The sequence below is a fragment of the Vulpes lagopus genome, chromosome 2 (genome assembly GCF_018345385.1).
Source record: "Vulpes lagopus strain Blue_001 chromosome 2, ASM1834538v1, whole genome shotgun sequence".
Taxonomy (NCBI): Eukaryota; Metazoa; Chordata; class Mammalia; order Carnivora; family Canidae; genus Vulpes; species Vulpes lagopus.
The window spans coordinates 83,538,959-83,565,378 of NC_054825.1; the positions used below are offsets into that span (position 1 = coordinate 83,538,959).

The 26,420-nt window shown below is 35.5% G+C and overlaps 1 protein-coding gene across 10 annotated transcripts in view; it reads left to right on the forward strand.

Moving 5' to 3' along the window:
• The window catches only part of EYA4 (EYA transcriptional coactivator and phosphatase 4), a 318,816-nt gene that overhangs the window by 235,437 nt on the left and 56,959 nt on the right, over positions 1 to 26,420 (forward strand). For 5 of the 10 annotated variants that reach the window (XM_041743330.1, XM_041743331.1, XM_041743334.1 and 2 more), the window contains exons 4-11: positions 1,006 to 1,130; positions 2,464 to 2,532; positions 11,043 to 11,135; positions 15,641 to 15,707; positions 17,105 to 17,247; positions 17,387 to 17,530; positions 19,698 to 19,777; positions 23,481 to 23,664. In XM_041743330.1, coding sequence (XP_041599264.1) covers positions 1,006 to 1,130; positions 2,464 to 2,532; positions 11,043 to 11,135; positions 15,641 to 15,707; positions 17,105 to 17,247; positions 17,387 to 17,530; positions 19,698 to 19,777; positions 23,481 to 23,664 — 905 coding nt within the window. The remainder of the gene's footprint in view (positions 1 to 1,005; positions 1,131 to 2,463; positions 2,533 to 11,042; positions 11,136 to 15,640; positions 15,708 to 17,104; positions 17,248 to 17,386; positions 17,531 to 19,697; positions 19,778 to 23,480; positions 23,665 to 26,420) is intronic. The other 5 variants (XM_041743333.1, XM_041743332.1, XM_041743338.1 and 2 more) reach the window with 3 other exon arrangements.

Below are 26,420 nucleotides of genomic sequence, written 5' to 3' on the forward strand. Positions count from 1 at the left end.
AGAACCTTAGAAGAATATAATTTTGCCCCAGTATTTTTTGTGCTATTGACATATATTTTACTCCTATATCATATTGTAAGTCTCATGATACAATCTTGTGGGCTTTTTTTTTTTTTTTTGCTTCAATTAGCATTCTTTTGTGAATTAAAAGAAAAACAAAAGATAACCTTTGTATTTGCTTATATATTTATGTTTCTGTCACTCTTCATTCCTCCCTGTAGCTCTGAGTTTTCATTTGGTATCCTTACTTTTGGCAGAAGGTCTTTCTTCAGTATTTTTTAAAGGATAGCTTGTTGGTGATAAATTCTCTCAATTTTTATCTCGTGTGTTTTCCTTCTTTCATTGAAGCATATGTGGCTTCTTTGGTCCACTGCGAATTTCTGCTTTTTTAGTTTCTGTTTCCAAAAAGAGTCAGCCTTTGAAGAGTCTCAGTTTTATTTAGGGTCTCAATTCTAGCACATTCCCTGAAACAGACTTAAGTCAAACCTTCTATTCCTAAATAGATCTTAAACTCCAGCCCTCAGTCCTTAGGCTCAGTTTTCAGCTCTGGTTCTACAAGGTCAGCTAGAAGTTTCTGTTCTACCTTTGATTTTATACTTTATTTCTAGCTATTAATTTCTTTATTACTGGTGGCTGAGGATATCAAATTTTAGGTGTTAAATATTTTCAGCGTTTCCACATCTTTATAACAGAGATGGTCAATGTAGGAGGGAGGGTATCCATATCAACTATATGCTAAGATAACAGAATTGGCTCTCTTCTGTACTTTATTATAGAGGTAGTTATAGGATTACAAATTATGAGGCTAAACTACTATGGAAGCTTTATTTATTTATTAATTTTTAATGGACTGTCATGTTCATCTAATTAACAAAAAAGTCTTAGCTATTGGTCTCAATTCTTACTGTGAGATCACACATGTGCCCGGTAGAATAATACATGTAGTTTTTAAAGAAATTATTGCTGAAATTTCAGCTTTTGCTCTGCTGTTTCCTGCTCTTACAGGTCTATGGAAATGCAGGACCTTGCAAGTCCTCATCCTCTTGTTGGAAGTGGTGATACTCCTGGTAGCTCCAAACTGGAGAAGGCAAATCTCAGTAGCACGTCTGTCACCACAAATGGAACAGGAGGTAAGTATACCACCCCAGAGACAGCTAGAATCACATTTCAGTGTTTGCTATAAGTATGTTAGGATCTGCTAATAAATAAATTCCTTATTAGCAATAACACAATCAGCATTATAGTCAGGGAATATATGGCTAAAGACTGTCTATTATTCTGTTGATTTTCTTTAAACTTTTATACCTCCTCTATAGCTGGAAAAATTCAGAAAGAATAGATATCCCTGAACAGCATTTTGAAGGGTTTTAGCAAAGCTTCCTTTTTGCATTTGCCCCTATAAATATTCGAAAAAATTTAGAATATGTGGCCAAAAGGATTTGCACTCTGATCTTGTGCGTGTGAGAGAAAGAGAAAGAAGAAATCATACTAATTTTTGGTTTTATTTTGAATTTCAGGAAAAAGACTACCCGATATTATTCTTAAAAACATGTTTTCTTAAATGAAATTTAAGAATAGAAAAATATTTGTCTGCTGCATTTTCTTTTCAAAGAGAGTAATACCTAATGTATTTAAAATGAGAATTAAATTTTTTTCAGATACTTTCTCATTTGATTAACCTATAATTATGCCTCAGCATATGGTAACAGTAACAGTTATTTCAAATATTCTGCCCTACTGATTTTATAAAAGGCATTCAGCTATCAAAAGATATGGTCTTATTTTTGCATCAGCATATATATAGATAACATATATACACATATTATGTGTAAGCTACTTTTTAAATTATTCACCATCATTTTTAGTCCATAAAAGAAAAATTATATTAGTTTTTTTAATTTATAAACTAATCATATTAGATAACAGCATTTGCCACATCATATTTTCTTTTAAATTTTCAATGAGTATTTATGAAATCAGTACACCTCTTTCCATTCATTTTAACATAACTATGCAGTCTAAAATATTTTGCAAGGTTGTGTGCATTGCAATTTGCCTGTATTTAATAATGTTTTACACCAAACCCTTTGTAGATTAACATTTCCTTGTTTATAATTTTTATTTGTCTCTAAACATGCATCTTATAATTTTAGCTAATTAATTATAGGGTTGCAAATTTGTGAGATTCTTTAGTAATGATTTCTGGTATAAGAACATATTTAAACTTGAATTTGGGTACATATAATAAGATTTTTTAAAACTCTGAAATCAAACCTTGGAGTTCACTAATCATAATGTAAATGTGTTTAACTGAACTAAAACAGACCTGATAAAGTGTAAAAGTCATACAGTGCAGTTATCATTCTGGCTCAAAGGTCAGGAACCAGTGCAAGCATTGAAGACTATTCATGTACACTAAGCAGGCATTCCGACAATGAACCCTTATACTGTTCCTGTTCTCAGGGGACAACATGACTGTTTTAAATACTGCAGACTGGTTGCTGAGTTGCAACACTCCCTCTTCCGCAACAAGTATGAGAGACAATGGTACACTGCATGTGTTTGGGTGTGTGGTATTGCCCTCCTGGTTTTCTTTCCATTGCTGTTTCTGTTTGCAGAATATTTCCTTTTCTGTGTGAAGTACTTGTAAAGAAAAAGGAGAAATAAACATCACTTTTTGTTGCTTATAGATAACCACTGACTATGTTTTTTTCTTACCAACTACTATTCTAATCTTCAATTCCTCAGATCACTAGTATTTTTTCTTAAATTTTCTTACAATGTTGCACCAACAGATGCACCTGTTGTTTTTCTAACTATATGTCCTTTAAGTGGTTAATTCAGAACAGTGGCTATATCAATAACAGCAGGTGGAACAGATTGTACATCCATAAAAACTCAGTCATCTCCATAATCTACAGACGGTCTTAATTTAAATTCTTAACATGGCAAAAATATATCTGCGATTTTATGGACTTCAATAAATATTCCAGTTAAAGTGCCTAAAGTAAATATAAACATTGAAAAGTCCATCATTTAAAGAATTATCAGTGTGAAAGCTATATATTTAGATTTTTAAATCAATATTAACTCTTAAAATACTTTGAACTATAGATAATTACTGCATTCATAATCATAAAATATATAAAAGTGTAAAAAAAACCTTTCTTTTTTTTAAGGTTTATATATTAAAGTGAGTGGGGGGAGGGGCAAAAAGACTCCCCATTAAGCACAGAGCCCAATGTGGGGCTCAGTCTCAGGACCATAAGACCATGACCTGAGCTGAAACCAAGAGCTGGACAGTCAACTGATTGGGCCATCCAGGTGCCCCATAAATTTCTTTTTTTCTAAATCAAAAGTTTGTACACTATCAGAATTAAAAAATAAAAGCAAAACTATAACACTAACATGGAATCACCCAATATTAAGATTAAAAAGACCTCCCTACCTGTTGGAAATGTGCATTACAAAAGAGCAGTTAGGATAGGCAGTTTGGCTGGGTCTTACTGTATCTCAGATTAAGTTAAAAAATATGGCCCGGGACTGAAGAATACTCCATTATACCCTTTATTTATGTTTTTTATAGTTTTAGCATGAAGTGTTCTTCAGTTCCACACTCAAAAAATACATTTCATACTTTAAAAATGTGTTGTAAGAGTTTAGTTTCTCTTAATTCTAACTCAGAGGTCTTTTTCTGTAAAGAGCCAGATAGTAGATATTTTAACCTTTATAGAGCATACCATGTCTGTCTCATCTACTCAGCTCTGTCGCTATAACTCAAAAGCAGCCATAGACAGTGCATAAATGAATGAGATTCATCAGGTTCCAATAAACCTTATTTATGGGTCTCATTATTTAAATTTCATAATTATCATGCCATAATTATCATGATAACATAATATCATATTCTAGTTTTGATCTTTTTTTCTTTTAAAACATTTTGTTTGTAAAAAAACATTTTTAGCTCACTGGCTATTGCTCTAATTCTAAAATATTCTTGTAGCATGGGCACCTTTACCATAGTCAATATGCACAATCAGTATTTAGTAATTTAGATCTAATCTCAACCAGAAACATTTTTCTAAGTGTTAAGCATCAGATTTTCCTAGTTTTTAGTGTTAGTGTTAAGAGTCACGTGGCCACGTGGGAAAAAAAAGACCTGTATGTTAGGAGGAACACACTTACTAGCTGTGTCACCTTGGGCAAATTACTTAACCTCTCTGAGCCTTAATCTCTTTCCATAAAAGGAGGATAATATTATTTCCCTGCCAAAGCTTTTGTCTTAAACAGTGTGTACAAATTGTCTGCCAGTAAAAACCAATCTATTTCCCTTTATCTAATTAGTAATTCAATAATTAGGCAGTAGTTTTTAAGAAAAATGAAAACATGCACATGTTAAAAGACTCTCCAATGTTAGGTCGTATTAAATATTTTTCTGCATTTAGAATGTTCAAACTGGCCAAAGGAGGCAAACTTTTAGTAATAAAATGTAGTCTAGTGACATATTGATATGAAATTTGTGAATTTATGAATTTTAATGACTTTGGGTGTTTGTTATGGGTGTATGTTGGGTGCTCATCGCACACACTTAAGGATTTGGTGCATCTATGTCCCATTGACAGTAAAGTTTTATTTTTAATTCTGGGTTTTATTGTTTATTATTATAATAAAAGGAAAAAGCAAAAGCTAATTTAGTGCTTTTGAAAATCTTTCCATTAATTTAGAGATTTCAAAAGGATTTTAATTATATACTTTTAACTAATATGAACAAATTCATAGTATCACCTGCCATATTGCATTGGTACTTTATAATATTACATTTTTTCCTTATTTAAAGTGTTTCAACACCTTAGTCCTAATTATATAATTACATCTGGAGATTTATATTGGAAACTAATTTTTCTTTCAAATTTTTGTTGCTTATAAAATTGTTAAAATGTAGAACTGTCAATAAAAGTGAAATAAATTGGGATCCCTGGGTGGCGCAGCGGTTTGGCGCCTGCCTTTGGCCCAGGGCGCGATCCTGGAGACCCGGGATCGAATCCCACATCAGGCTCCCGGTGCATGGAGCCTGCTTCTCCCTCCGCCTGTGTCTCTGCCTCTCGCTCTCTCTCTCTGTGACTATCATAAATAAATAAAAAATTTAAAAAAAAAAAAAGTGAAATAAATTGCAATCATACCCTAGCATATAGATCAGTAGTTAACAGACTTTTTTGGTAAAGAGTCAGATAGTAAATATTTTAGGCTTTGCAGGTTATATGATCTCTGTTGTAACTATTCAGTTCTGCTATTGTTCCACAAAAACAGTCATGGACAATGACCTTGGCTGTGTTAAAATTAAACTTGATCTATGAACACTGAAATTTGAATTTCACAAAATTTTCACATGTTATAGATATGCTCCTTTTGATATTCTCCAACTATTGAAAAATGTAAAAGCCATTCATAGCTCACAGGCTATACAGAAACAGGCCATGGGGAAGATTTGGCATGTGGGATGTAGTTAGCTGACTCTGGATATAGAGCTGTATGTATGCTCTGTATATGTATAATTATGCATATAAATCCATGCCAATCATATGAAAAGTCACTTAAAGAAATAGGAAAGATTTTTATTTGCTTAATGGTGTCAAGAGTCATTATCTGTACTTTACAAAAACACGTATCTGTTGGAACTGCTTAGGATAGGATCTAAAAGTGGATTTTCACTTTCCCAATTAAAATGTATCAAGTTCCCGTTATATGGCAGGCTCTGTGCTAGGAAATGGGAACCCAATGACCTATAGAATATGATACTAGCCATCAAGGGACCAAAAGTCTAACAGAGGGAAACAGACAAGAAAGTAATGAGTACATAATGCGTTCAAGGTGGGTGCATAGTAGAGGGAGGGAATATTTGATTCTACATGGGGATTAAGAAAATACTTTAAAGAGAAGGTTTGGGGGAACCTAAATCAGACATTCTGATCAGATTTATAACATTTTCTGTATTTAAAATCTTTTTATCATAGAATAGAATCTTCCAAAATTTTTATTATATTTATTATATAGCTGACTTACGCAAAGAGTTTGCTTCCAGATGTTATGTTTGTACAGTAGAACCACCTATTGTGGCTCTCTGTTCTTTTTATATTTTGGTGGGTTTTTTTGGAATGAAAGCCATAAATTGCTTCATCAAATTATCTTACAAAATTATTTTCTGGATATTTAGGAGTGAAAGACACTTGGTGCTCATAGATTTTAGATGAATATATTGATTTAGACAAACATATATCATAGGCTATACTAATTATTAAAACTGGTAGGTGGGGATCCCTGGGTGGCGCAGTGGTTTAGCGCCTGCCTTTGGCCCAGGGCATGATCCTGGAGACCCGGGATCGAATCCCACTTCGGGCTCCCGGTGCATGGAGCCTGCTTCTCCCTCTGCCTGTGTCTCTGCCTCTCTCTCTCTCTCTCTCTATCATAAACAAACAAACAAAAAAATTAAAAAAAAAAAACTGGTAGGCAGCACTGCGTGCTTCCTTGCAGTGTTATAAATTGTATCCTTCCTGATCTAACTCCTCCTGAAACTCTTCGTAGAACTTGTGCTGTCAAAAGGAGCTATTGGTGATTTTCTGGTTCAAAAAGAGGTGTATTCCAGTTTAAGCACAGATTTTGGAAGATGACATGTACAATGTAAATTACTTGGGTTACCTTCTCTTTCAAGGATTAAATCTGCTTATGTAACTACTGAACATAAACTTTGAATTATTATAATAAACAGACTTTCTTCCCAAATAATTAATATACGTTACTGTTGTACTTAAGTTCCAAAGATAATCTGAAGAGACAAGATTAAATTTGCTTTGAAAATATGCATAGGGGGGTATGGATGAAGGCTTAGGCACAGCTCACAACTGACAACAATCACTACAATATTGATTTAGTCCATAGATATCAATTATTTTTGAAGGTAAAAAATAAAATCCAGTTATGCCAATATATTAAAATTACTATATTAAAAATATTTTGACTTGTTACTTAACGTTTGGCTTTATGAAAAACATCCAAATTATAAATATATAACTGGGAGGACGTTGACAATACAAGTATTCTTGAATAATAAATTTTGTACAAAGTTCTGTATATAGTTTCTCATCCCACTTTTAGAGAAACCCTGAATTACTGAATTAACTCTGAACCCTGAATTCCTTATTTTGAACACATAGAATAATAAAACCATAATACTCTTTAACTTAGGACATTAAAATAAGATTTCTACTTTTGAAATCAAGACGTGTTTTTAAGTTTCATTTTGTTGAAAAATATATTTCTCTCTTATAGAAGATTGTCCTTTCCATTTTATAGCATGTAATGATTGTGGACATTGTCCTAATACGTTAAAAGCCCTGTTGAACCTGTGTAAATTAAAGGAAAGTGAAATACAGTGAGAAAAGAAAACATTTGAACATGAAATGAATATACACCAATAATCATTTGGAATGAGGATTTTTATAAATTTTAGAAAATAGTAAGCTGGTTCATTGATGAATATCTTTCCAATAATACCTTGCATGTATTTAACTAAAAACAAAGTTGGCTGCCACTAGAAAAGTACATGATATATCTATTAGATATATCTAATTTAAAATGCAGAAACAAAACCAAGACAAAAGAAAATGGAATACATTTCAAATATATTTGGAACCTTTATTGGAAATGACTTGCATTTTTCAAACTTTGTAATTAAAACAGTGTTTTCTTTGTACTAGTTATGTGTTTTATAAATATTAAGGTACTTATTTGTATTCTATCATCTTTTTAATCAACTAATTATGTATGGAATGTCCATTTCACTTCTCAAGTTTTCTGCCCCTAGAAGAGCCAAATTATATATTATGACCTAACGTGATATTTTTTCTTTACAATATCAAACCAAATTAACCTTGCATTCTACTTGGAGATGCCAAGAGATATTTGTTGATATCTACCTAATGTGAGAATAATTTATTTTCCATAGCAACATAATCAAATTGCCTTCTTTTCCTTTTTCTTCTTATCTGCATATGAAAAATAAATTAGGATTAATGTGCAGTTTTCCCCCAAATCCATTTGTTGAATTATAACTTTAGAACCATGCATATTAGTATACTGAACACATCTTGACACATGCTTTTCTTCATATACTTTCTACAGATGCCTTTTCTCAGTAAAATGAAACTTCTTTGTCTGTCTTTGACTAAATGCAGAGATGTTTAAAATTTAATGAGAGATGTTTCCAGTATGGTGAATACAACCACCAACTCCGTCTCCCTCTTCTTCTGCTGCTTTTGACCACCTGAAACTTTCAAATGGAGATTATAATCAACATCAATACAAAGTTGGAATCCAAAGTAACAAAACTAATCCTCACGTCTGGCCTCTAGACTAGTTTTTTAGACCTAGCTCATGTTGTGCCTGTTTCTCCTCAATTCACAAGGAAAATATATAATTTTTACACCTGTTTACAGGTATTTATAGATTTAAGACACATGTAAATAGGAGTTTAGCCAGTATTAGAATTTGGAAGTTTCAGGAGACTGTCCTTTGTATTAGTGTTGCTGAAGGCTTTGGACTTTGCTTTTTTGTCAGAAGTTGAATGTGAACATCACATCAGAGAGCGCTTCACATCCGTGTAGGTCACACTCTGGATCATCTTCATACAGATGAGAGGAATTCTTGATTAGTTAGTGCTTCCTGTGGGACAGTGTGGATTAGAATTTGGATTCTGAAACCATACTACCTGGTCTCATATTCTAGCTCTTACTAGCTGTGTGACTGTAGACAAGTTATTTAGGTACTTTGTGCTTCAGTTTCATTATCTGAAGAATTACAGTGATAATATTATCTACTTCATGTGATTGTTGTGAGGAAGAAATGAGTTCCTATTTGCAAAGCACAGTAACAGCACCTGGCATGTATTGTCTTTTAAGTGTGTGCTGTTACTGTTTGCTTTCAAACTTGCTACTTAAGGCCTTTTAAGATATTTCATGAGAAAGAAATGGAAAACATACGTTAGTAGCCTGTTCTCATATTTGCAGTTTCATTTATGACAGTTTTCTTAAGTATGCTTGTCTAGAGGATGAGCCCGTTCTTGTCCATCTCTGAGCCTTTGTGAAAAGTCCCTGTGGTGAACATGTAACATAAGCCATTTTCATACCTGAAGGCCGCTTGTTGCAGTGGAGAGAGTGTGGATGTGGAGCTAACGACCCTAGTTCAGAGAATAGTTTATCTCCTGCAAAGGAGCGTAATGCAAGCTGCCCTTCAGCTTCCTGTTGTATAGGGATGCAGTGGTTCATGTCAATCAGAGCTGTTTTAACAATCAGCTCCATGCCGGTGGTCTAGCACATAGTAAGCTCTTGATAAATAGGTCTGTGGTAGCAAATAATTCTGTAGTGATAAATATAGTCAGTCATCAGGTATAACTATCAATGGACTGCTGCATAAATCACTGCTTAAAGTTTGAGGTACCAACTCATTATCGTTATGCAAGTAACTAGACCTTATTCCTCAGATTATTGTTGCCTATTGAAAAATGGAGCGACCTTGAGCTTCCGCTCTGCTAGGATAAGTAACCCAACTGCTTCACTTCTGCCTTCCCCCCTTTACACTTCTCGGAACCTTCAGGCAGATGTTTGTGACGTTACTGAGTCCTGGACGCTAGGGTGACCCCAGGGCTTGCTGTGGGCGGGTCCGCTCAGTTCTGCTCCTGTGGGAAGAGCGAGCGCTTCATCCTGACCGCATGTTCCTCCACGAGCTGGCTGCTTCTCTACCAGGGGAGCGTCGCTGGCGTGCTTGGAGGGGGCAGACACTCGGGCTGCTCTTCCTTCTGCCGTGGTGGCTCACGGTGGGCCAGCCTCCGGCTTTCTTCTTTACGGTTTCTGTCGCTTCTAAGCCGTTTAACTGTACCATCCCACTTGTGACCAGGAAATGCCAGACGTGTTAAGTAGAACGTCGTTTCGTGTGGCCCGTGCCGATGTGTTCTGTGCAGCAGAGCTTTGCCCACAAAGGGAAAATATGGTGTGACCAACCCAGGTGGTGGCTTTTCTTGGCTCCTCCCCTGCTCCCAAATCTAGTAATGACAGTGATGTGCACCAGTGACACAGTGCCCAGGGGAGGATTTTGGCAGAGTATACCACTTCGAAGTAGAAAGAACATTTTAAAGACTTTCGGAAGATGTACTTAGTGCTGTACAAATCATCTCTTTCTCTCTGCTTATCTCTGTGACGCATTAAAAATTACCACACAGTTAAAATAAAATTTAAAAAGCCTACACCTTGGGCAGCCCCGGTGGCTCAGCGGTTTAGCGCCTCCTTCCGCCCAGGACGTGATCCTGGAGACCCGGGACTGAGTCCCACGTCGGGCTCCCTGCATGGAGCCTGCTTCTCCCTCTGCCTGTGTCTCTGCCTCTCTCTCTCTCCTTCTCTGTGTCTCTCATGAATAAATAAATAAAATCTAAAAAAAAAAAAAAAAAACCCACACCTTCTGACTGTTTCGTATTTCAAGAGCAGAAGTTTCTGGAATGCCTCGTTTTCTACCCATCTCAGGAACAGGGCCGTGGTTTCTGTATTTACAGATGCCTCCCTTGTACTTTTATGCCGTCAGTCATTTTTCTTTTTCTAAATGTCTCTTGGGGAAGAATAAAATACAAGCTAGTAGATCTCTATGTTGTGATTTGGATTAAATGTGCCGTGATTCCTTCTTTTCTGTCTTTGGACTGTAATGTCAGAGTGTGCTCAGGTGAGGTACAAATGCAAATATGTGTACTGCTGCTTCCCTTTATAAGGTCAACTGCCTTTAAAAAAACCAGAGCTGAGAGAACTAGCTTAGAGGAATTTAACAGTAAATCCTCTACAAATGCATGTCCATTTTTTAAGAAGCTAAATTAACAACACTCTCTTCATCGACCTCTCAGGTTTTCTCTTGCATGCCCATGGTAGCTCAAAAAGCCACTAGTTGCAACAGTCAGCGTCGTTGATTAAAATCTAGAAATAAAACTCACATGTACTTATTCTTCTATGTAGTGTCTCTCCTTGCAGTCAAAACAGAGCCTTTGAACAGCAGTGAAGCGGCCACCACCACCGGAGATGGAGCCCTTGACACTTTTACTGGGTCAGGTAAAGCCTTAAGCTCATGCGTTGCTATGTGCACATTGGGGTACACACCATCTTCCTCATGAATGAACACCATAAATACCAAAATGGAGTTTTGAGAAGGCGGATTTTTATAAACTTAGCATTAGATTTATTTTTTTTAGAACTAATTGTCCTAACTGCACATATTTTTAAAAATGATATTTGGAATCATGTTGCTGGATTTTCAGTTGACGTTCTTGTTAGAAATCAGCAGGGCTGGCTTCCTTTGTAATTATTTTATACAGTGTTTAATTTAACAATTAGGTTGTAGTAGTTGGCTTTGTTCCCTTGTCCATTTAAATGGCATAAAAACTCCCTTCTCTCCCAACATTTGAGATGTAAAACTATCCATTTGATTCCTTCTAAATAACCTTGTTTCCTCTCTGGGTTTAAAAAAAAATCCTCCTGTGTAAGCAGCTGAGTGACAAGTATTAAAGGTTAATGGGCTGCAGGAGGACACATGCTGGTTGCATTAGAACCCAGCCTGAGAGCACTACTTTCACTCAGTGCTTCAAAGAGAACAATAGCATGTCTTTAAACATCAATCCTCTAAAATATAAATACCTGATAACTCCCAGGTGGGTACAAAGTACATGCATTAATTTGATTTCCTTAAAGATTTTAAGTTACAGTACTTTGTTTAGTTTATTATCTGGTGAAAGAATTTTTTTTTTAGCCTAAAAAGGAATTTGGATAGCACAAAGGTAAACAGTAAACCTGGAAGAGTATTTGTGCTAATTACTTCTTGGTTCTGTTATTCTGCTATCATGTTTTATCCATATCCTCACATACAAAGGTCTTACATGGGTATGCTTCGTGTAAAAAGAGTTGGGGTATGTCCTTGAATATAGTATCATTGGAGCATACATTTGATTTTTGTAGAAACAGATGATCCCCTTTCATTAGTTCACACTGAGTGGAAGCAGTAGCTGTATATTCACATAAATATTAGTATTTTAGACCGAAAGATAATAATTCACTCTGCATTGAGATTCACGTGTGCTAGTCCATATCCTTTGCTTTCCAGGAGATAAATGGGTGCCAACTTACTCTAGCCATTTTTATTGCTCACCTACCATAACTCTTATAAACTTTCTGCAAAGTGAAGGCATGTGAACACATTTTTAGGAAAAGGAGTGGAATTACTATGTAATTGCCGGCATACTTAAATTCCATACCACAAGTTTATTGAGAACTAAATGACAAAACTGTAGAATTCCACAAGGAATTTCAGAGGTCTCTGATCTGATTTATAGGCAAGAACACAGAGGTGCAGTTAAGTTAAGGGTGGTGAAGGCCATACAGTCCAGGCCTCACAGCTGGTCACTGGTATGAATAAGTACAGCGCGGTGTCCTGATCTGCCCAGGGGTCCTTCTGTAATACCCTATTGGAAAATATGAAAATGGAAAAAGAAGTATCTGTGAGTGGTCATCCTATCTAAAATTCACTCACATTATCTTTACAAATAGTTTCCCAGTTTTCTCTTACCTAGGGCTGTGCTGTCCCATAGCCATATGTGGCTATTGAAGTTGAAATTATTTAAAATTTGGTCATCCTATCTAAAATTCACTCACATTATCTTTACAAATAGTTTCCCAGTTTTCTCTAGGGCTGTGCTGTCCCATAGCCATATGTGGCTATTGAAGTTGAAATTATTTAAAATTTGGTAAAAGTAAAAATTTTCTCTCTAGTCACAGCAGTCACATTTCAAGTGTTTGAAGCTGCATGTTGTCTTTTAGTGGCTCTCATATTGGACAACGCAGATATAGAACATTCCCAACACCATGGACCAGGTTCTTTTTGACAACAATGTTCTAAGTCAGGGATTCTCAACAGCAACACTATTAAAAATTTAGCTTTTTTTCCTTTTTTTATGTGGTAAAGGATCTGCCCTCTGCACTGGAAGATGTTTAGCAGCATCTCTGTCATCTATCCCAGAATGACCGTAGCTCTCCCTAGTTATGACAACCCAAATTGTCTCCAGACATTTAAAATGTCCCCTCGCAGGCAAAATTCCTACCTACCCCCACCCTTCACTACCCATCTCCTACCCTATTGAGAGACTCACCTAAGGTGTCACAGTAATTACAGTAAAACCTTAAAATTGTTTGCATCACCTTCTGAGAATCTGGTCATATTGTATAGAAATTTGTTTTAATTAATTTTCAAGACATTTTGAAAACAAGCAGTTTGCTTACTTTTATCTGCAGAGATGGTGGAGTATAATGAGATTTGAGTGCTTTTTGTAATCTCTTGATTAATTAAATGACAATGGGGAATGAAAGGAAAGTCTCCCAAATCTGTACGTGGTATTCCAGAAACCATACTAGAGATTAGGCTGCCCTGTGGAGGAACAGATTGTACTTTGGTCAGCATAATCTCAACCCACTTTAGTCCAATTTTGTTGTTTTCAGATATCTGCAGATACATAACTTAGAATAAATATATAATTTTAGTTAAGGAGCATAAGTTCTCCAAGTTTTGTGTGAACATCTTAGTTTCCTGAGCCAAAGGTTTTGCATCTTATTTAGATGTGAACATATAGACTGAGAGAAATTTTAAATGTTGAGCCTTGATACTGTTATGGGTACATTATTTTAATGTTGTCTAGATTCACTCATTAGAGAGAGGAAGATCGTAATTTATTCAGATTTCAAATCAGGTATATGGAGTTTTTTTCTGAAATAATTTTATCCTTTGGCTTATTTTATAAAAGCTGCTGTGGTGAATGCTTCTTTCATTATTTGATGTCTCTTTGGAAAAGCTTTGTGACTTGCGATCTTGAGAAGAGCTGATTTCTATAAACTCTTGAATGTGCCAAAGTGATGTTTTCTAAGTTTGAGACAAAAATACATGGAGTTATGCCTCACTTAACTATATTTTTGCAAAGAAAAAAAAGGATTCACTATTCTGAGTTAATAAATCAGATGGAATTTCCTGGGGAATAACACTATTGCTATTATGTAATACACACTTAATGCCTGTGGGGTGGCAGAAAAAGTGTGTTCTCATTGAAGTGATTTGAAAGTTTTAAATGTTAAACTTTTAATAAATCAGTAGGAAATTAATGGTTCATTCGTCAAATGATTTTCAAATTTATATAGCAAATTCACTTAAATTTTGCTTGGTTAAAATATTTAGAACATGACACCTCAAGTCATATTCATATTTCCAAAATTGATTCATGGTATCCTTGAAAACATACTTTCTGCACTAAACTACTTTCTATGAAAACTATAATATACTTTCCATACCTAGAGCTTACAGGCCAAATAGCATTTAAATACATTAAATTCTATGTGTTTATGAAATGACAGATCACAAGGGTACTTAATAGCATTTGGATATAGAAATATATCATGTTTCATAAAATAGTCAGCAACTAAACCTGTTTGTCACTTTTACAATTCTAAAAGTTTAGCTCCAGAATTATTATGAACAACTTAGGAAGGACGTAGACTTTGAAGTATAACTATGATTGATTAGACTAAACTAATTCCAGCACTGCATTGTATACTACTTTAATCTTTTTGAAAAGTGAATGAACAGCAGATGGCCTAATAAAGACACTCTGTGTGCTTGCCCAGTACGGATTGGCTCTGAAGGGACTGCCTCAACACTTTGGAGTCCATGTTTTTGCAATACATCTGTCTTAGTCAAGGCAGATGGTTGAAGGAAAGAGAGACTTCCAAATTTCTGAATGCATTCCAGTTTAGGGCTTCGTGTTAGGACAAAATGTTAATAGGACCTGACTTTCACCTCTAAGTTCTCCTAAAAAGAAAATACTCTCTCTGATAGTTCAAAATATATTTGTAAATATGATTGCTGCTGCATTAGACAATTATGTTTCTTAAGATGTGGTGCATTATCACTCATTGCTTTCTATACATATCCTAGTTAGTACTCGAGTATTTTGAACTCTGCATTTTTAATTAAATTCATTGGTAAAATTAAAGGCAATATAAAACTGTAGCATTTTATAATTTCAAAATGAAGTTGGAACCTCACAATTTTCTTGAATTTTTATTGTATTTTTAGTAGAACAAATATGGAGGAAGAGCGATAATGTTGCTGTCGTATGTGAAATTTAAGACCTAAAACATGAAGTTTGAAAATTTCAAAAATTTACTTTTATGTCATGAAATCTTAATTGTCTATAATCAAAGATAATTATTCATACTTAATACATAAGGATATGCTACTGATTTGAAAAAATAAAAGAATGGCAGAAAGGATTTGTGAAAAGATTTCATTTGATGCTTGAGGATTTCTTTTTATGCTCTTAAACCAGACTTGAAGTAGTTCAATTAGAAGAAAATATTTAGGCATCTGTTTCTGTTTAGAAGATAACATTTTTCTGTTTAGAAAATGAGTGAATTTTTAGAACCATCTCTTTAACATGATAATTTCTTCAAACTGGTTATGTCATTCTAGTGAAACATACTCATGAAGCAACTTTTTTTGCACTGGTCTTTATGTCTTACAGTAATAACAAGTAGTGGCTACAGCCCCAGATCAACACATCAATACTCCCCACAGCTCTATCCTTCCAAGTAAGTGCTCAATAGATTCTTCCAAATTTGTTAGAATCATTTTCCAAGATTACATTTATTAATCTGTATTTGCATGACGTAACTTCAAATTGGGATACATTTATGTATATGTGTGTTATAGATAGTTCAGTATATGGATGGCTGGGATAAATTAGTTGGGTGGATTAGACATATGGATAAATATCCTGTACAAATTTAGAAATACAGATAGACTCATGTTTGTCCAGACAGTTCATTTAATTTTGGATTATATACCTTGAGGAAAGCATCAAGCTCAACCAGAAAACAGAAATTTCTTAATGGAAATTCAAAAATGCTGACTAGCTTAAAAAAAATCTAAAAAGATTGCATTTTATTCAAATGTTAACACTTCATAATTCGTTCCATATTACATTATTTTCATTGGATATCAAGTTCTAAAAAACATAAATGAGGTCAACTTTTTTTTAAAGATTTTATCTATTTACTCATGAGAGACACAGAGAGGCAGAGACATCGGCAGAGGGAGAAGGGGAGAAGCAGGCTCCCTGTGGGGAACCTGATGGAGGACTCAATCCCAGGACCCCGGGATCATGACCTGAGCCAAACAAAGGCAGACACTCAACCACTGAGCCACCCAGGTGTCCCCAAATGAAGTCAACTTATTGAAGACAGTGGTAGAGATTTTCAAGGTTAACAATATTAGGTATATATCTGAATTTGGTTGCAATCAGCAAGATGTGTTGAGATTTGGGATTCGTAATTCACACACATTTAAATGTTATTTTCTGCAGAAACTACAGTCTCTAACCTTAAGTACAGACTGGTTTTGGATATCTATTTGGGAACATTATGTAAAATGTGGCACGATAAAGAGAATGGCATTCCATTTCTTTTCAGGAAGCAGCTGTGTATTTTTTTCCTTTCTTTTCTTTTCTTTTTCTTCCCCCCCACCCCCTCCTCTCTGGTAGAGTTCTTAGTAGGGCTTTTCATGACTTTTTTGTCTGTCATATAGCATTAGGTCACTCACAGTGACTGGAAGTATGCTCATGAGCATATTTACTGGCCTGTGCTCCACTTCCCTTGTCTGCACCTTAATTGGAATACTATTTCAGATGTAAACAAGAATTACATACCTGGAAGAGACTTTAGATATAATATCAGATCCAAAGTCTTCATTTTATAGGTGAGGTATAAGCCTTTAGGGAGTTTAAACCATTTGTCCTAAGTCACTAGACAGATTTGTAGCAGAGCTTGGGCTCCGGACACTTGGACTTTTGCCCTTTCCTTGTTGTTATAATTGTATTGTGGATAAAGAAGAGGATTACTTCCTGGGTATTATAAGGTTTCACTGAATCTAAGCTGTTTGAAGTATGCAGTCTTTGTTGCCACAGTAATGCTATTTTTCTGATATTTAGGCCCTATCCACACATTCTTTCTACACCAGCAGCTCAAACAATGTCTGCCTATGCAGGCCAGACTCAATATTCGGGGATGCAGCAGCCGGCCGTCTACACAGCCTACTCACAGACCGGACAGCCCTACAGCCTGCCCACTTACGGTATCTCACATCTCTCTGCTCCTTTGCTTATGAGTGGGTAATCCTGCTGCCTCGTGCTTAGATATTCTAGCATAAGTTACAGCTCAGGAGTAAGGTCATTTTACTAACTAAAAGGTCTGCACATGCATTTCCTAAACAGATCTGGGCGTGATGTTGCCAGGCATCAAAACAGAGAGTGGACTTTCACAGACCCAGTCCCCATTACAGAGTGGGTGCCTCAGTTACAGCCCGGGGTTTTCCACCCCACAGCCAGGCCAGACGCCTTATTCTTACCAGATGCCAGGTAAGTCACCACACAGGAAATATATGGGAGGAGGAATTCTCTGAACAAGACTCCTTGGCTGCAGATTAGGAATATGCCTTCATGAGAATGGTTTTAATTGTTATTGCTGTTCACATCAGGAAAGACAAATAACTAGGGAAAAAAAAAAAAAAAACATGATGAAAGGAATTGAATATACATCAAGAAACATGACCCATACCAAATTTTAGTATGTAAGTTGAAGTTGCATAAAACTGGCAGGACACTAGGTCCAAACAAAGTAACCTCTGAGCCATGCCAGGCACACATTATGGCATCTACTTAAGCAAGGTTCAAAAATTCATGTCAAGTCCCAGGGTTTTTTTGTCAGTATTCCTTAAGCATATAACGCAGTTTTAATTATATTTATAATTGATTTAGTACTTTTCTAGATCCCGTTTACCATTGAATGATTGTGGAGTATCTGTTAATTCCTAATATACCTCTCCTCTATTAATACTATATTTCTTAATAGGAGTGTTCATATAATTTGTACCTCCACCTGAAAAAAATCCTCCTGTATGAGTATTTCATTTTGCTTCTATGTGTGATCATTATTTAGTAATTGCAGAAAGAACTTTAGTGACATAGTAAATACATTAAAAGTTTTTTCTATCATTTTGTCTATATCATTAGTCATACATTTGGGGTTACATGAACATATTTTAATCAACTAGTGTTGAAATTTTAGTCCATTGACTAAAATGAAATAATTATCTAGACTTTTTTGGCTGAAATAGCAGGTCTCTTTTTACCTAAAATGTAGGTAGAAATATACTTGCATAAATGCTAAAGCCCCAATGAGCTGCACAGCTTCAGTTAAGAGTAAAAGCAACTATGAGTACACTTTCACTTATACCCCAAAATACTTTCGTATTCGACATTCTGGACCAGGTCAGTTTGTGTTAATTAGATAATATTATTGCAGTTCAGAACACGATGATAAAACAATCAGCTCTGTCAAGTCTTTCATTTTACTTCTTTACAAGTACATTCCATAGAACATAATTTTCTTTGAGATTTTTATTTATTTATTCATGAGATACACAGAATGAGAGAGAGAGAGAGAGATACAGAGACACAGGCAGAGGAAGAGGCAGGCTCCATGCAGGGAGTCTAATGTGGGACTCGATCCCAGGTCTCCAGGATCACACCTTGGGCTGAAGGTGGCGCTAAACCGCTGAGCCACCCATGCTGCCACATAGAACATATTTTTAAAAAAATCTCTAAATTTATATTTCACTTATTTTTGCCCTAATTTAAAAAAAAAATAAGTAAAAGTCTGACCTTATAGTCAAATTTCATTTTTTTTAAATTTTAAAAAAGGTTTTATTTATTTATTTGAGGAAGACTGTGCAAGAGCAAGGGATGGGGGGGCCATGTGGGGAGAGAAGGAGAGGGAGAAGCAGACTCTCCACTAAGCAGAGAGCCCAACGTAGGGCTGGATCCCAGGACCCTGAGATCATGATCTGAGCCAAAGATAGTTAACTCACTTAGCCACCCAGGAGCCCCATAGCCTTATAGTCAAATTTTAGAAGGCCCTCAAACCTTATGTGATTGTAGTGATCAGCTCTCCCTTGAAGCTGAGCCCTAGTTCACATCTCTCTTGGTTGTAAGAAAAGGACATAGGAGGAAATAAAAGGTTGCTGTAAGCACCAATTTTTAGTAGGTTCTGTGTTTGTTTCTTAAGCTAATCTCATCCAAATGTTGAACTCAAGTAGTTTCTGTGTTCATATGCAGTTGGTATGACCATTTAAAAGTTCCAGTAGCTTCCTAGAAGCACTCTGCCTGCATAGTATTTTATTCTTTGAGAACCTCTGCTCTTTAAACATTTAGCTTTTAAAGTTTAGCTGCTGAATTAAGACCATTCCCATGTACTCTTGAGTCCAACAGACATCTGTACCAAAGACTTTAACTGTTGTCACAAGAGGGATAGAGCTAAGACACATTTTTCCTTATAAATCTCTCAACTTCAAATTGCACATTTTGTTGCCTTAACAAAATTAAAAATATATTTCTCTCCTTGGATTCTGCAAAGTGAAGTGTTTTTTTTTGTTTTGTTTTGTTTTTTTGTTTTTTTTTTAAAGTGAAGTGTTTTATTATTTTGCAAAGAAATACTTTTTAAATGCAGCTTGTTCTTTATTTCTAGGTTCTAGTTTTGCACCGTCATCTACTATTTATGCAAATAATTCAGTTTCCAATTCAACAAATTTTAGCAGTTCACAACAGGTATAGTAACTTTTTTGTATTTAGGCTTTTTGTATTTGTTTCATATCTATGAGGAATACTTTCAGGTTGTCATATAAGTGCATATTCTCCTAGAAAAAAAAGATTTCTGTATTTAAAATTAAGATGGCATTTCAAGGTGGTAAAAATTAGCTATCCAGAATTCTTGGGATCTGTTTTATTCTGGGTATTTTAGGTTTTCTGGTTGCTAAAAATTTGCTCTTTAAACATTTAAGCTCTGATTATTTTAATCATTTGGCATATAATTACACAATGTATTGCATATTTTCTCATGATCTTAAACTGTACTAAACATAATTTTGTTTTTTGGATAAGTTGTTGTGAAGAGATTGAACTACAACCAAGAATTAGGTTATGACTTTTTAAATCCAGAATATTTGTTATTAGACCAAATACCTCTTGGATTTTTTTCTTTTAGTTCTGTAATTCATTTTTTTTTTTAATGATTATTTATTTATGATAGTCATACAGAGAGAGAGAGAGAGGCAGAGACACAGGCAGAGGGAGAAGCAGGCTCCATGCACCGGGAGCCTGACGTGGGATTCGATCCCGGGTCTCCAGGATCGCGCCCTGGGCCAAAGGCAGGCGCCAAACCGCTGCGCCACCCAGGGATCCCTCTGTAATTCATTTTAATAAATATTTGATTCTTACTTCCTGACAGCTATGATTTTTGCTTTTGTCACTGTACTTGCCTCTAGCAATCCTTAGTCCCTTTCCTAACTATGTTTTCTTAGTATTTTTGTGAGTTCTAAAATCTAGTTTGTTAGAGTTATGTGTGGAGCAAGAGTGAATATTGCTGATGAGTGAATATACTGATGCTTCAGAATCTTTTGTCCTTATTCCCTAGTTCTTAGTCATGTTCAGAGTAGTTGAGATAGAAGGATATTTGATTTCCATGGTAGATAATACACTATTTTACTTTAACATAGTTGTTGGACTTTTATATATTCTAAAATCTAAGTTTTATTGCACAGGTGTGCTCTTTGGATTTACTGAAGGAATTATATTACCTTCTTTTTAATGTTTATTAATGTAACAAAAGGAAAAATAGAAATTTGATTATTAAGTAGTGTGGAAGAAAAATATTTTAAAAAGATTCATAAAGGACAAGAAAGATTTATGTTATAAAACAGATCCACTACTATCTGATGATTTAAATACAGTGGCTCCAATATAAAACATAACCTGTATTTTGGACCATAGTTGGAATACCAGTCCATTATTTTAGTTAATAGTTATTGAGTAGTTATAATGTATTAGGAACTGGTCTGTATGCTGGGGACATGTTAAGTGAGGATAGGAGTGGATAGAACCTGGTTCCTGCCTCCTGGAGCTTAGCGACTACTGAGATACTACTAGGCATTACTAACCATAAACTTATCAGTAAACACATAAATAAATATAGAATTGGAAAGCATGAGGAGTTGTAACAGAGTCCTAGTAAAAATATTAATAGAAATCTAATTTTGAGTAGGGAAGATATTGTGGAATGCTTCTCTACGGAAGTGATATTCAGGCCAAATCTTCTAAGGGTTTGGTGAAAAAAGAGGGTTGGGGTGTTTTAGACATAGAAAGTAGCATATACCAAACCTCTGAGAGGTAAAAACCTTGGTGTTCCAAGGAAGTCAAAGAAGGGGAGGATTTAGTTTGTGCATGAGGGCAGATGGGGAAGCAGGTGTATAAACATAGGCCTGCCCTGTGTATGTCAGACTGTATTGGTATGTAAGGCTCTGTATGTGTATCCCTCTGTAAGGGATTTCAATTTTATTCCAAGCCCAGTGGGAAGTTATTAAAGGATTTTGAGCAGGAGAATAACATCATACAGCTTATGTTTTGAAAAGATTACTCTGGCTTTCTACACTTTGGAGAAACCTCAACATAGAAATGAGACAAATTAGAAAACCTGTCCACCAACTCCAACAGGAAGTAAAGGTAGCTTGGACCAGGGTGACCATAGTGGGATGAAGAGAAGAGGAGATCTTTAAGATATGTTGAGTACAAAAAGACATTTTAATCACTAGGAGCCGGCAGTCTGGGCCTTTCCTGTAAGTCTCTCCATCTTCCCATGAGGACATTAGCAACCTCAGGTAGAGTGTCAGTACACTAATGTCAGAGTCAGTGTCTCTGGGCTCCAATTCCAGCTCTGAAGCTCACTAGCTGTCCCACATTGAGCAGATAGATCACTTAACCACACTGTGTCTTTGTTCCCCTCAATGCACAGTGGGGTAATAATACCACATAGGAGAGTGTGAGGATTAAATGAGATTGTAAATCCACTTAGAACACTGCCTGACAACCAAGTAAGTACTGTTTTAAATATTTTACTCTGAGAAAGATAGGTTGCTAGGAACTTTGTCTAAGTATTGCTGAGAGGTTTTCTTCCTTAGCTTACAGGTGGTAAAGAGGAACATCAGATCCTGAAGTTAATAGACAAATAGAATTTTAGTTTTCTGCCAGACTAGAATTGGACCAGACAATACAGGAGTTGGGGTGCCAACCCTCCACGCAGTCAAAAATCCATGCATAACCTTTGCTCCAGAACTTAACTAAAATAGCCCACTGTTAACAGGAAGCCTTACAGATAACATAAACAGTTAACACATACTTTATATATTATATGTATTGTATATTGTATTCTTACAGTAAAGTAAGCTAGAAAGTAGAAAATGTTATTGAGAAAACCACAAGGAAGAGAAAATACATTTACAGACTGTACTATATTTACTGGAAAAAAATCTGCATATGAAGGGAACCATACAATTCAAACCCATGTTGGTCAAGGGTCAACTGTACTTAATCCTTTCTGATAATACACATATTTTCTTATACAGAGAATTTCCCATTTTGGAAACCACATCAGACGTGGACCTTTGTTCCCTTAGGAACATGTATCAGGGAATCAATCCTGACCAAGGATTTGTCATCACTCATAACAACTTGGGCTAAAACATGCTAAATACATTAAATGCCAATTATTGCAACAAATTCTTATTCATTATCTTATTATGTAAAAGGATTTTGAAGGATTACTTAGACCACTTTCAGGGTCTTAGAATTTTTTAATAAAAGGCAGTTTGGAGGAGTTGATCCAATACTTCCTCTTTTTCTCTAGCAAATGAGGCAAACTCAATGTTTGAAAATTTCACTGGAGACTTTAAGTCAAGACCTTAGATGACACATTGCCTATGAAAGGCTGAGTAAAAAAAACTCTTACTCATTTTTTAATTTATTCTTTATTTCATCCATAATTATCAAGAGTATCCCAGAAGGGTAGCAGAAATCACAAGGTCCCTATGGAAGATGAGAAGGGCAGCTATACCATCTCCTTGCTGGTGATATTAGGAAATGTGTAAGAACTGGTGCTGTGAATATGACTCATTCCACTTTCTTTTCTCCTTTTCTAGTACATAAGACCTTATGATGTACATCGTTGAATAAGTAATCATGGATAAGTGAGGTATATGAAACCTTTAGGCAGTTTGAGAATTTTGCTGGACCTGATTTGCAAAGCCAGCAGGGTAGTTCATAACTGTGTGCACTCACTAGGATCACCTCAAAATTGTGGACTCCAAAACAAATGGAGCCAAATATTAATCTTTCAGTTACCATAGTGATTGCTCTTCTTTGGAGCACACTGGAAGTAATTTCTCCCTCAGGCACACATATGTCTCAATTATTATTTCAGGATTACCCATCCTACACAGCCTTTGGCCAAAACCAGTATGCACAGTATTATTCAGCATCAACGTATGGAGCATATATGACATCAAATAACACAGCTGATGGCACATCATCCTCGACCTCAACCTATCAGTTGCAGGAATCTCTCCCAGGACTGACTAGCCAACCAGGTACAGATCTTCATCCAGGTGAAATACTTTTATGTTTTGCTGGGTCTAATAATATTCAGAAAAAGGACATTTTAGAAACAAGGCTGAAAGTTGTCATGTAATTATGCTGATGTTTAATCTATACCAGTACCACTGTATAAGATGAGGCTTTTCTTCTGGAATTTCAGAAAAACCCTTCTTTTAGATGTGGATGGTTAAGAGATTTTAATTTAAAAAATATGTATATATATGCACACACACTACACATTCATATATATATATACATATATATGGATATAAATATAAATAGGTCAGTGGACCTTTTGCCTTTCTTTTGTAAAGATCTTGACAATACAGAAAAGCTGTAATAATATTATCTTCCTTTAAGCTTGAGAAACTGTTTAGCTCCTTCATCTTTGTGAGTCATCAGTAACTCCAGCCAGTGAACATTTCCTACATTCCTAGGATTTATAGGATCATTGGTAGGTAGTTTAATATCTTTGTCTGTTTAGAACTTACTTAAAATCCATTGTATTCTTCATTGTCAGAAGCTTATCTGCAGTGCTACTGGATTTGAATTTGCTGACATAGCTGAAGTATTTAAAGTTAAAAGCAAATTTAATAAAGATTCATTGTAGTCCTATTCAAAATTCCAGCAGGACTTTTTGGAGAAACCATCAAGATGATTCTAAAATTACAAGGAAAGGCAAAGAAACTAGATTAGCTGAAATAATCTTGAAAAATAAGAACAAAGTTTGGGGACTGTCATTGCCTAATTTCATGAGTTATTATAAAATACAGTTATCAAAAATGTGTGGTACTGGCAAAAGGATACATAGGACAGTGAAGTAGTAATAAAGAGTCAAGAAATAGACCCAATATGCATACACTGGAAAATGGATCTTTGACAAAGGTGCAAAGTCATTTGGAAAATAAAGGGTTTGTTGTTTGTTTGTTTGTTTTCAAAAAAATGGTACTGGAACAATTGGATGTCTGTATGTGAAAATAACAACAATAATAGCAAGAACAAAAAACAAATCCTAAAACAGAATCTTGACTTATAACTCACCAATACAATACACCTAAAAGCTAAAACCGTAAACCTTCTAGAAGAAAATAGTGGAAATTTTTGTAGCCTTGTATTCGTAGCCTTGTATTACATAAAGATTTTTTTACATAAAGATTATTATGTAATAATAGTATTATATAATATTGTAGGTACATATGTAGGTATACACGTTATAGGTACAACATTAGAAACACAATCCCTAAAAGAAAGGAAATTAGCCTTCATAAAATCAAGAACTTCTGCTCTTTGAGAGACACTGTTAAAAAAATAAAAAGGCAAGCCACAGATTTGGAGGAAATACTCATAAAACGCATATCTGATAAAGGACTTGTATCCAGAATATATAAAGAACTATCAAGATTTGATTTTAAAAAATGAAGTTAAGAATTTTTATGATCACCATTAATATGTTCAAGCTTATATTTCTGCCCTCAGTTATTTGCAAGGTACAGACTTATCTTTTTTGCTCAGTGTTGGAAGGGCAAGAAATATGGTCACAACACTGCAAATTCTTTCTAACTGAACCAGTGATTCCAAGAAGATTTAAGACCATTTAACAATTCTTTATGAGTGCCTATTAGGTTCCAGGTACTGCTGATGTTTCAGTAGTGAATGAGTTCTCTACATCCCTTTAGCTTCCATTTGACAAGCAGGACAAATACCAAGCAAATAATTAAAATTGTATAGGTGTTGAAAAGGGAAAATGCATCTATAATAGGAGGAATATTAGCAAGATAACTAATTTGAACAAAAAAAATGATAATGAAGCTGACACTTCAATTAACAGCTGAGAAATGCTCAGGTCATGAATTGATGAATGGTGACATCATTTCTTTTTGGTTGCCTGTTCACAATAGGGTCTCTAACTATGACCCCAAGGAAAAACCATTTAGTGTTCTACTAGACTTCCTACTTTCAGTTTCTTTCTCCTTATCTTCCCTTTAGATCCTCCTCCTGTGACCGCACAGCCCCCTTGAATTTCTGGTCCTTGCCCCCATAAGGCTCCTGTTTAGGCTTTTCATCTAGCCTCAGCCTTTCCAAGCAGTTGTGTCCTCTGCAGGGCCAGGACTAAGGTAGGGTCAGGGAAGCACGGGACACACAATTGAAGGAGACATTCATTTTCACAGCCCTTAAATATTACACCCTTAGTGCCTCAGTCACCTTAAACTCATTTCAGCCTAAATCCCATGTTCTAAATCTGTCCTGATCCTCCTTGAGTCAGTGCTTGCATTTCATCAAGAATATTACCTCAATTTAAAGATTGTGTGGGGCACCTTTCTGGCACAGACAGTTAAGCATCCCATTCTTAGTTTTGGCTCAAGTCATGATCTCAGGATCATGAGATTGAGCCCCATGTTAGGCTCCCTGCTCAGCAAGGAACCTACTAGAGACTCTCTCCCTTTCCCTCTCCCTTGCACGCATGTGTGTGCTCTCTCAAATAAATCAATAAATAAATCTTTGGAAGGAAGGAAGGAGAGAGAGAGACAAAGAGAGGAAGAAAGAGAGGGAAGGAGGCAGGGAGGGAGGGATGCATGGAAGGGAGGAAAAAGCAAACATGATTTCAGAATACTTGCTTAACAGATAGTGAAGATGTTTTAGCTAAGGAGATATCTTACCACACTGTGAAAGATTTTTCTCAATAGTAAATACATAGAGAAAACAGGTAGGATGACTGTGTTCAAAAACAAAATCACAGAAGTATTTGATCATCAAGATACTGGAGACT